The sequence below is a fragment of the Uranotaenia lowii genome, chromosome 2 (assembly GCF_029784155.1).
Source record: "Uranotaenia lowii strain MFRU-FL chromosome 2, ASM2978415v1, whole genome shotgun sequence".
Lineage (NCBI taxonomy): Eukaryota > Metazoa > Arthropoda > Insecta > Diptera > Culicidae > Uranotaenia > Uranotaenia lowii.
This window is the reverse complement of record NC_073692.1, coordinates 375,637,705-375,650,078: the sequence shown is the minus strand read 5'-3', so window position 1 is coordinate 375,650,078 and position 12,374 is coordinate 375,637,705. Positions and strand designations below refer to the sequence as shown.

The following is a 12,374-nucleotide window of genomic DNA, read 5'->3' as shown; positions in this document are numbered from 1 at the left end:
TGTACAGCACGGTGTCGAATGAGGATTTATCCAAACGGCTAGAACTTCCAGTAATAGCTCCAGAAAAAGACGGCTTAGATGCTTTGAGCATTACAACGGTTTCTTCACAGTGTTTTCGAGTTTATGTTAATAAGTAAAGTTGATGCACCAATTCGTCAATCAAACACACCTTTCCTGTCTTCTCCGTTTCAATCAGCCTAGCGACGACAACTGGTATGTCGTGCGCTTTGAAATACATAACTATATAAACAAATTCGACGTTGCTATGGCAGTAAGTTGGCCAAACACATTTTTTTTTCTTTGGAGCAAAACAAAGAATTAGGCATGCAATTCAATAAGGCTCAATCGCAGTTCTCGTTAAAATGAACGTTGAACCAATCTTATTTCGTCAATTACTCAAAAACGCGCGCGACATAGTGAACCTACATTAAAGAGAAGCGACGTCTCAAACACAAAATTCCAATCGATACCGTGCAGTACAAGGAGGAACGATACTTTGCCAACGTATGGGTCCTTGACATCCCATGTTTAATTTCCGATTTCACAGAGTCCACTTTAGAATGACCAACTAGGTTGTAAACGAGCAATTAACTGTCCAAACTAGCCATTTTATTAAAATAAATTTTTTTCACATGAGTTTCAAAAAAAAATTTAAACGGCTTTTCAAACGTAGTCAAAAATCGTTTGAAAATAATCCAGTCTACAATAATTATGACTATAATTATCATTAATTTTTTTTTAAATTGAAATAAAAATGTTAAACTGTTTGGATAGACAGGGCTGGTAGCGAGTGACTTTTTAGTGACTTGGTCACTTTTTTTGGGTCAGTCACTAAAAAGTCACTTTTTTCATCATTTGGTCACTAAAGTCACTATTTTCCGAAAAATGGTCACTTTTATCACCAAAAGTCACTTTTTTCACCGAAAATAAACCAATGAAAGAGTAATTTGAATTGGGCGTGTTAATATTGACGGTAGTAACGGTATATTACTTGATCAGTCAGTCAGAAATTTTTTTCGCCTCCGGCGGAATTGCGGTATGAATCACCCTTGGCTTCTGACATTTCGATCTACAACATTATTTGACGTTCATGAATTGAAACTAACTTTGATTGTAGATTTTAATTTTCATTTCAATCAACCTTATGTATTGAAACTCAAAACTTGATATACAAAAACCCTATCTCGTCTTTAGAATGGGTTTTTATTAAGAAGTGTAACTAAGATTGAGATTGAAACGAACCATTTTTTTTATTTAATGAATCTTTTATGTCATAACAAGTGTTATATTGATATGAAATATTTCATACTTAATTTTATTTCGTGTTTTTTGTTGTTCTAAATACTTAAAAAAAGGGTTTTCAAAATTTACACAAGGCCACAAAACTTACATTTTTCTTAGGTGCAATGAATTTATACGATAATTTCAACTAATTTGGGTTCCCCGAATCCAAATATGTATGCAATATTTCTATCAGCTTTTTCTATTGAAATTACTTTTGAAAATAATTAAAAATCTTTAGAGAAGTTTCTGCACTTTTTTTTTACAAAAACTCAAATCAAAAACATAATATTTAAAAATAAAAGTTTTATATGAATTGATGAGCTTTAAATAGAATCAAGTTTTTTTACGCTTTCTGCTGTGATGTCAAAAATACTTGTAATGACATTTTTCCATAATCAGTTATCTATCAATGTTTGATTTTACTAGTAATAAACTCTTTATCACCAAAACTAAATGTGTTTGGCCGAATTTGACAAAATTTCTAGTTTAGGATACTATTTACCAAATCAATAATTTAAAAAAATAAGCCCCAAAATGGTTATAGTGAAACATGTTTATTGAAAAAACTCTTCCTGAAATGTTTTTAAAAACTAATCTTTTTTATTTCCATATTGTTTTTTCAATTTTCAAATAAATTTACCGAATGTTATTGTACAGTTTTTTACAATTCTCTAATCAACTTGCCGGATTTTTTTTAATCAAACTTTTTAAATTTTTAAGACATATGGTTAACAATTGTTTCCTTGTTTTTAAATTCATAAGCCTTTAACTCCAATTTTTTTTAATAATAAAACATAATTTCAACCTTCTGTTCTTTCAGGACCCAATATTTTAATCAAAAGAGACGAAATACTCAGAGCTTGTAATTTAAAGCATAAAAACCTGCGATTGAAAATTTAAATACTTATTATTAATATTTTTTATATGAAATCATGTTTTTTGGATCGATCATGATTTTTAAATTAATCTAAAAATTTTGAAAAATTGTTCTAAGTAGCAACTTTAAAAATAAATTTTAATACGCAGTGTTAACTAACTTTGTATTTGATTTGTGCTATTAATATTGATAACAAAAGTTTTGAACTTAGTATTTTTAATTTTTCATCAGTTTTTATCATTCCCGTAATTACTCATTTTCTAACATTTCTTTGTCAGTGTAGTTGAACATGAAGTTATTATTTAACCTTCAAAAATGGAATTTTCATAACTGGAGGATTTTACTTTATTACTGATTTTATGTCTGGCTTATATAACTGGCACTTTTAAAATAATTTTAAATATATTCTTCTTTTAATCAAAATAAATTAAACCATCGAACATTGAATAAATTCTGTTCAAAATTCATTTCTAATTCATTAATCGGTAATTCACATTTTAAATCGTGATTAAATGTTTTTAGTTCAAATTAAAAAATTACAGCGGAATTTCTCACTAAACTTCCTTAAACTTGACTTATCGAAAATTTGAAACATTCATTGTAATATGTTTCCAAAATTTTGTTTATCAGCCATTTTTTTAGTTTGTTTGTTGAGCATGAGTGACAAACGGTGTAAGAAAACCCTTTCCTTTTCAATCTTTTATTTTTGGTATTGTTATTATTTTTATCTAAATTTGAATTTCGAACCCCCCCATGGACGGGTCCTTCGCACGGGCCTGATTTGCTCACATTTTTTGTACTTCAAAGTTACTTTTTTCGTTCTACATAGTCACAATTTGGTCACTTTTTTCGGTCCTCAAAGTCACTATTTGGTCACTTTTTTTCAAATTTTGGTCACTAAAGTCACTACTTTTTCATTGTCAAACCGCTACCAGCCCTGGATAGAGGTCACGAACCATGCATCGCTTTCATTTGATTTGGGATTATTATATTTTATTCGGTTGATAAATGTTTTTCACATGTGGTCGATTCAAGCCGGTAGCTTAAGCTGGTGAGCCATGCGTTTTAATTGGAATGATTTTTTTCTTTTTATATACATCTTTTTTCTTCTTCTTATTTTCAATCTGTTTCCAAACTTAACAATTTGTTTGGAAGATTAGAGGATTATTCTCTTCATTGATATTGAAATTCTTCATAGCTACCTAAGAATTTGAAATCCAATTTTTCACTTGCCGCTATAAATAAAATCACGAAACTTTATTCTAAAAAGTTGACAAAACACTTTCGGTAATTCAAAGATTCTTAATTTGTAAAATTTGGTCATAGTTGTCTTTTATTCTGGCAAGTACTTTAAGTCATTTGGTTTTTTTTTAAGAACTTAGAGCTTGGTAATTATTTACGATATTTAATCCATGATGGAAATACAAAAATATTGCATCAACGTTTTGAACAGATTTAAAAGTACATTACTGTGGGAAATGCTATTTCATAAGTTGCATGTGTTAATTCGTGCGAATATGATCCAAGACTGATCACACCAGAATAACGTATTTCAGTCATAGTATGGTCATAAATATCTGTTGATTATCCAGTAAAATTTTCATTTACCGAAGACAGAAATATGATATGTAATCAAATTCTTACAAGTCATACTAAAACCACTGATCATACTGACAGGACTCTTAGAACAAAAATTTGATCATTTTCTGGCTAATTTTTTTCGTTACATTTAGCAGGTTCGCAATACCGACGGTAGGTGGCGAACCTACCATTTTCCCGATACAAATGCCCTGTTGGAAAAATGTACTTGTTTAGCCCGATTTTATCGCAGAAATTGCCTGTTTTTATTTTAAAGTTGGGTGGCATTTCCTAACTGGGATAGTATTTCTTAAAGTCGATCGATGCGTACTCTGGAATCGGTATTGCGTACTGTTGGAAAAATTATCCAGAAATCGAAATCGAGTGTCCAGTCAGTATGGTCAGTGCTAAAACATTCTTCAGAAAGATGTCTTAAAATGAAAACTTTTATTCACAATCAACGTTTATATTCTTTAACTGGTATTAGGTATTTTAAAAAGTAGATTAGTTTCTTCTGAACTGGAAAACTTGTTTGGTTCTGACTTTTATTTTTCAGGAATTTGCGAATGTTATCTCTTAGTTCTCGATTAGAAATACCCAACCATCATCGGAGACATCTGGCATCTCTGCTTTCAAAAAAAGTAATTTTTCTGTTTGTGACTCTCTGCGATCTTACGTTTACTTAATAAAAAATGCTGTCAACTAGTTTTATTAGGCGGAAAAAATAAGAGGTCCGAAACAACATCCCTAGGATCTCTAGGACAACATCTGAGGATATTCGAGAAGCAAAAGATAAAATATAACCTTTTGCATACGTGTTTAATTTTTTAGCTTAAGATCTATTGTTTATCAACAGTGTGTGTGGAATTCTGTGCACAGCCCTCAATGAAGTCAACGTAAAGTGCTGCACCGTAAAACGGGGTGAATCGGGATAATTTTTGGACTTTTTCCTTGATATTTCTGTCAAATGCTGCTCTTAAAGATTAATTTTTGTACACGCCCCAAGTGGGGAGAGTGAAAGTTGCTTATTTATTGACAAAACTCATGTACAAGCTTAGACATAATGGCCAATACGAAGGATAAGAAGCAGTGTGGAGAGTGTCAATTGGTCATTAATGATCTTGAACCTATCGGTTGTGGTTTTTGTGGCAATTTTTTCCACATCAGCCAGCAGTGTTGTGGATTCAACATCCGCCTTAATAGGGAGCTGTTCACCCAGGGTAAGGTCATTTTTATATGCACCCAATGTCGTAACGAGCTCAACGGATGAAGTATCCGCCGTTATATAGACGATAACTCGATCTCGGATGGAAATTCCGTCCCAATAACCGCGCTTGACAAGCTTATTCAACAGCTCGACTCACTATCTAAAAAAGTCGATGATATGGCTCAGAAGCAATGTCCTCCGATAACAGCTTCCTCGTTTACCCCTTTGAAAGGGACACCACGAACGTATCCGTCTCCAAACATTAAACGTCGCCGAAGCAATGATGGACTATCTCTTGTGTCTTCCATAATGACCGGGACTAAGGCTGTCGATCTTAGCGATCTATCAGTCTCATTTATTGTACCTTCCCCCCGCAACACCTAAGTTTTGGTTGTACCTAGCTGGTCTCCAGCCGCAGATCACGGACGAAGATGTTGATAAAATAATATCCCGCTGCTTGAATCCTTCTACACCGGTTGAAATGAAACGACTGCTACCAAAAGGAGTTGATGGGTCCACTCGTAGATATGTGTCTTTTAAAATTAGATTGGATCCTATGTACAAAGATGCTGCATTGAACCCCAAGACGTGGCCTACAGGGTTGCTCTTTCGGGAATTTATGGATCAGCCAAAAAACTACAACCGGCAGCCTTTGACTCCTGCCCCAATTGGTTCAACGTTTTCAACCTATGGAAGCTACTACCCCGACCGTATCTGGCCCTGGTCGATCCACAACAGCACCAGCGGCCCTGATGTAGGCTCTCCCAGTATCCTTGAGGATGATGGGATCCACTCGGCCTCCTTTTTAGCCAACGACGATGACGAGATCTCAAACCTCGCCGAATTGTTATACGACGTTTCTTCAAATATTGGAGGAATAGCCAGCGCTGATTGGGTTTCATCACTGGGACGCATCGATCTTGGCACTTGGGAGGCCTCAAAGCCCCTCGACTCAGTCGCGCAATTTCCAGCCAGCGTCTTCAGCCCTGAGTTCGATAGTGGCAATGAGGTCCTCCAGCCTACTTTTCCAGGCAAGTACTCATATTATTCTGGAACACTTTCCCTGTGTGATGAAATTTCAACCAATCACAGATTCTACAATGGCCAGCGACACTATCGGGTTTCTTCATGGGCTTCAACACCAGGACGCATCGATTTGAGCTTTTTGGAGACCCCGGAGCCCTTCGACTCAGTCGCGCTGTTTCCAGCCAGCGTCATCAGTCGTCCTGGCCCTGAGTTCGTTGGAGGCGAGGGGGTTCTCCAGATCACTGTTACAGGCAAGAACCTCATTACGACCAAACCATCTTGCTTGCGTTCCCAGTTTCGGCTTTACCACAGATTCATCTCGCAAAATCATCTGTACGACGCTCCTGCTACGATCTCTACTGGGTTTTCAGCTCCGGGGCGCAACGAACTGGGAATTACGGAGACCCCTGAGCCCTTCGACTCAGTCGCGCTGTTTCCTGCCTGCGTCAACAGTCGTCCCGGTCCTGAGTTCGTCTGTGGCGAAGGGGTTCTCCAGCCTGCAGTTTCAGGCAAGTATGCTGTCATTGACCGTTCTTCTCCGCGTGATGGATTCTGTTTTTCCTGACTCCATCAGTTTCCTCTATCAGAATGTCGGCGGCGTAAATTCGTGTGTTGTCGATTACCTGCTTGCTACATCGTGCTTCAGCTATGACATCATCGCCTTCACTGAAACAAGGCTGAACGACCGCACACTTTCCAGTCAGATTATCAGTCAGGACTATGCAGTCTTCCGATGCGACCGTAGTTCGTTAAGCAGCAGAAAGTCAACCGGAGGTGGACTGTTACTTGCTGTGAAAACTGAACTTCCATCTATGCTAATCGAAGACAACTCCTGGGAAGATTTGGAACTTTTATGGGCCCGCATTGATCTCGGTGACCGAAAACTTTACTTGTGCGTAGTGTACGTGCCTCTCGATCGTTCCGGAGACCAGGTGTTAGCTGAATCTTTCTCGCGCTGCCTCACCAAAGTTAGCTCTATATGCTCTCCTGAAGATGACATACTCGTTATTGGTGATTTCAACTTGCCCGGTCTGAAATGGTGTTCTTCGCGAAGTGGCTTTCTGTTTCCGGACCCCGTACGTTCTTCGTTTTCGGCATCCTCCAACATCTTCTTAGATAGCTTAAGTACAGCGACTCTGCGTCAAATCAACAATATCGAAAATGAAAACGGTCGCTTGCTCGACCTCTGCTTTGTCAACAAAGGGTTTAGAAATCCAACAATCGATTTAGCTCCTGCTCCCCTTGTTAAGCCTGTCCCACATCACCCCGCCCTAGTGATCTCACTCGATGTTGCCATGATATTTGCTCCCGCAGAGAAAACAAGATCCTTCTATCATGATTCAAGAATGCCGACTTTGTAGCTATCTCCCTCGTTCTGGATTCTATTAAATGGGCAGATGAACTAGATTTCTCTGATCCTAAAGCAGCTGCCGACAAATTTTCGAATATCCTTAGCTACACTATCGATCGCCATGTGCCTAAACGCAGCGTCGATGGTGATCTACGAACTCCCTGGGTTACTAAAGAACTGCGGCGACAGAAAACTGCAAAAAAGTGCGATCTCCGAAACTACCATAAGCACAAGTGCCTCATCACGAAAAGGGAATATCGCAAACTGAACTCTGCTTATAAGAAAGCCAGCAAACGTTGCTACTTAACTTATCTGAACCGATTACAGCGAAATTTCAAAAGCAGACCGAAGTCGTTCTGGAAGTATGTCAAAAACCAGCGAAAAGAATCAGGACTCCCGTCCCACATGTACCTGGACGGCGATATTGCTAGCACTGACCCTGGAATCTGTAACCTGTTCGCTGAGAACAGTTTTCGAACATTTTCACAAGCGGGTCCATCTCTGCAGAACAACTGACCAGGGCTGTGAGTAATGTCTCACCTCTAGGCTCTTCTCTAAATGGTATTCTCGTCGACGATGCAGCTATCTTAAAAGCAACCGCCAAACTCAAAAACTCTACTTCTAAGGGTCCGGATGGAATACTAGCTACTTTTTTGAAACGGTTTATGCCGCATCTGCTAACTCTTATCAGGCATATATTTCAAGCATCGCTGGACGGCGCAATCTTCCCCGCTTTGTGGAAATAAGCATATATGTTTCCTGTTTACAAAAAGGGAGATAAGAAGGATATTAACAATTACCGTGGTATCTCAGCTTTGTGTGCTATTGCAAAACTGTTTGAGCTGGTTGTGTTGGATCTCATTTTTTCATTCTGCAAGCACCACTTTTCAAACGCTCAGCACGGTTTCATGCCTAAAAGATCAACTACCACAAATTTACTGACGTTCACATCTTTTGTACAAGAAAGCTATGCCAGGAAGACCCAAACCGATGCTATTTATACAGATCTGTCTGCTGCATTTGATAAAGTAAACCACGAGATTGCTGTAGCAAAGCTAGGTCGCTTGGGCTTCTGTGGACCATTACTGGAGTGGTTTCGGAGTAACTTAACGGGACGAAAGTTGTCCGTTCATACTGGAGAATCCTTCTCGAGACAGTTTCTTGGCTCTTCCGGAGTGCCGCAAGGAAGCCATTTAGGACCAATAATTTTTGTCATCTATTTTAATCATGTTCTGTCGCTTCTCGATGGCCCAAAACTCGCTTATGCCGATGATTTGAAACTGTATCACACCATCAATGGTAGAGACGACATCGATTTCCTGCAACGGCAGTTCAACATTTTTGCTGACTGGTGCGACAACAACTGCCTACCGCTAAATCGCAGTAAGTGTTCGATCATAACTTTTTCTCGCAAGCGACACCCTCTTTATGCTGAGGATTTCATTTTCGGGGATGAAATAATTTCCCGGGTTGACCAAATCAATGATCTGGGTATTATTCTCGATCAACGGCTTGAGTTTAAGACTCACACGAACTACGTTGTAGACAAAGCCTCCAGAAATCTTGGTTTCTTGTTTCGCGTGGCTAAAGAATTTAAAGATGTGTACTGCTTAAAAAGCTTATATTGCAGCATAGTCCGTTCCGTTCTTGAGTATGCCTCCGCTGCCTTTCTACCAGAATGGAGTTGAACGAATCGAGGCTATCCAGCGGCGCTTCATGCGATATGCCCTTCGACACCTGAACTGGCAAGATCCTTTTCGTTTGCCCAGTTATGAAAATCGTTGCCGCCTGATAGACTTAGACACGCTTCAAGTTCGAAGAAACGCTACACGTGCTTTGGTCGTTGCGGATCTCCTTACATCGAGGATTGACTGTCCCTCGCTGCTGGAAGCTATTCCTACCAACGTGCGACCGCGAGGATTGAGAAACCAGAATCTGCAACTCTATGTTCCCGTTCGGTTGAATAATTATGGGGCTAACAGCGCTCTTATAGGCATCCTAAAAACCTTCAACCGTTTTTCGGAGTACTTTGACTTCGGCGTTCCCAGAAATATTTTCCGTAGAAAAATATTGGACAAGTCACGATTTACTTAGATGTTCTTAGATTTATGTCAATTTATATATGAAACCTATAATTAAGTTATCATTAGGATCTAAATTTGATCCGTTGATTTTTATACAATAAACAACAATGTAAAAAGCAAATTAGTGCATAGTTTTTCGCTTTGCAGAATTTTTCTATATTCAAAGAAATTTTACTGGTAGTGCCTAACTTCATGGGCAAAAAAAACTCAAATAAAATTTAGATTTTTACTTCTAGAATTTCTGCGAAAGCTGAGAGCCCTATTCTTCTAGGGTCATGTAAAAAGTAATTTTTTTTCAGTTCTACAATATTTGCCACAATCTTGGGGAATTTTAAACACGTTTATGGACATGTCCCGCTTAACCCCACGATTAGAGGCCCAAAAAAATGTTTTGTTAAAATGTGTCACTGTTCGAAGCAGTTTAAATTTACTGGCTTCCTTTTTTCGCCAGAGCCATGTACAAAGAATTCTTCACCATATATCAAACTTGTAGACATGACCCATTACTATTTGAAGTGATGTCAAACAACACTTGTCATGATATGAAGTTTGGCGATTTTTTTATGCCTCACAAACCCAACATTTTTATTATTTATTTTTTCCGAGAAACATGAATATTTGCTTTTATGCAATAAATCAAGGAGCTTTCGATGTGTAGATTGCTTCATATTTGATTCACAACATTTTTTTTCCATTTTAGTCTCTATTCACCCCATTTTACGGTAACCATTAATTGAATGTTTATTTTAACTATCAAAATTGCCATTGTGGAAAACTTTCTCCTGTAACAAACTCTTAAATAACACAACATTACATTAAATTCAGACGGTTTACCGCTCACCTTTTTATGACAATATTTTGTACAGACGACGTTTGATGGCAGTGGAGATGGAAGGTAAAATTAAAATACGAGAAGTAATTTTTCTAGAAGCGATAGCCCAGCTACCGATGTATTTCGATATAACGCGTTTGGCGTCTTATACTACTCAGACTTTTTGCATACTGCTCTCACTAGTGTAATTGACGGCTTAGCCTAATAATGACATTTTGATTAACTTGTGCGATAAGCGCCCCTATGCACAATTTTATGGTGACTTCACGTCTTATCTTCGAAATCTCATCGAAGAAAGTTGGCGAAAACGAAACCGATGACTCTCTCATTTACGCAAGTCTTCTAAGTATAATTGCTAACACGTGTGCTGCTAGCTCTAGTAGGAATCACACCACCTATAAACTAGTATAAATAATTGGCTATGTATGTAGATTGTACGAAAGTCATGTTATTGCCGCTATTCATGGTTCCGAATTAAGTGCACTGCTTTGTTTGGCTTCGGGATAGATGTAGCCTAATTAGATTAATTTTTCCCAACCATTTTTCATCAGAAAGAACACTTATTTTCAGTCTTTTTTGTTAGATCACTTGGCTTTCGTTGACTCGATATTTTGTAAGTTGGCCTCTTAACGGAATCGATCGGCCAGCTGTTCATGTTCACAGATTCTAATCCGAGCGTTGTTCCCCGTATAGTTGACCTTGATCGATTTGCTTTGATCACTCAGGTAGATCGACCCTTCATTGCCGACGTAGTTGACTTTCCCACAGTTCTTCATGATTTTGACGTTGTTCAGGTTTCCTATCACGTTCAGCGTACCCTCGTTAGCTTTCACCAGGATCCGGTTCTGGTTCCCGATGATCTGTAGATTGTTCCGGTTCGTTTCGATCCGGATGCGCTTCCGGTTACCGTACAAGTCCTGCGATTCTCGTATCGGAACTACCATTTTGACGTTTTCCCGTTATTCTACCACGCGAACCCCGCGATATGACTCACGCTAACGACCGCGTTACTAAACAGCTTTGGACAGACTGACCTGAACTACGTCAGCCAGCCGGCATTTATCTGTCCGTAACAAAACGCTCACTCTCACGCGGGCGCTGACAATCCCACAACAACAACATTCCAATTTCGTCGCTTCAAAGTCGCGTTGCAAAACTCTCGCCGTGAGAATGTTTGAAACGGTGATTTACCCAACCGAGGGGATGATTCTTGTTTACGTTACCGGTGGCACGATCCTACTACTACTGGTCCTGATCTTCCCGATTGAACTGCGGCGCTTAATCCACGCGTAGCTCCTACTTATTGAAAAGGCGGATTAATACTGTTCAACCGGTATACTTAAGTCGTTAGCGTTTTTTTTATTATTTTTTTCTGGACAGAAGGTACAATTTAGGTAATGTATCACATTTGGTGTTCTCTGATTGTTCCGTTGGGTAACGGTTTGATTTGAGAATCAATTAACTTACAACACCCTCTTTTAACGAGTCTCTTCATCTCAGACAGCTCAGTGTTCTCTCTTGGATCCAGATGATCCAGTATACACCAGACATCGGTCGGACTTTACTATTTCCAGTCCTTTGCGGGGATTACTTCCATGAAACCTTAGCTTAAGCGAGCTTATGCGTAAGAAGTCGCTTTTCTAAACAATTCCTCAAATCGATACGCGAGACATTTTCTATAGAAAAATAACCGTTGGCAGGTTGTTCAGATTTTATTGGACTTATCTTTGGGAGGAATAAAAATAAACTTTCTGAATCATGTCAGCCCCACCCTCCCGGAAATGAATGAAATTATCTAGAAATGTTATTGCATCACTTATTTGTTTTTAAGAATTTAAGAATAAATATTGCTGGGGAATAAAAATATTAAAAAAGAATAGAATCGGGAGAAAAAGATTCAAGTCGTACATAGTATGGAAATATGGTTTAAATCAGTGATTTTAAAAATGGTCCCTACCGCCCCCTAGGGAGCGTTGAGAGTCTACAAGGGGGCGGTGAAAGAGCCCAGAACCATCAATTGTTCTATACAAATTTCTTGAAAAATTCTTCTAGGGGGACAGTGGGCTCGCATATATCGAGAAAGGAGGTCGGTGAGAGAAAAATGTTTGAAAACCACTGGTTTAAATAATAACATC

The 12,374-nt window shown here is 38.4% G+C and overlaps 1 protein-coding gene across 1 annotated transcript; it reads right to left on the bottom strand.

The window, feature by feature from the left end:
* Positions 1 to 10,323: 10,323 nt before the first annotated feature.
* Positions 10,324 to 11,552, bottom strand: LOC129747540 (uncharacterized). The gene has a single exon (XM_055741814.1). The coding sequence runs from the start codon at positions 11,181 to 11,183 to the stop codon at positions 10,866 to 10,868; it is 318 nt and encodes a 105-aa protein (XP_055597789.1). The 5' UTR covers positions 11,184 to 11,552; the 3' UTR covers positions 10,324 to 10,865.
* Positions 11,553 to 12,374: the final 822 nt, after the last annotated feature.

Excerpts from the sequence above, each read along its gene's own strand:
- LOC129747540 (XM_055741814.1), bottom strand. The coding sequence starts at position 11,183 with ATGGTAGTTCCGATACGAGAATCGCAGGACTTGTACGGTAACCGGAAG.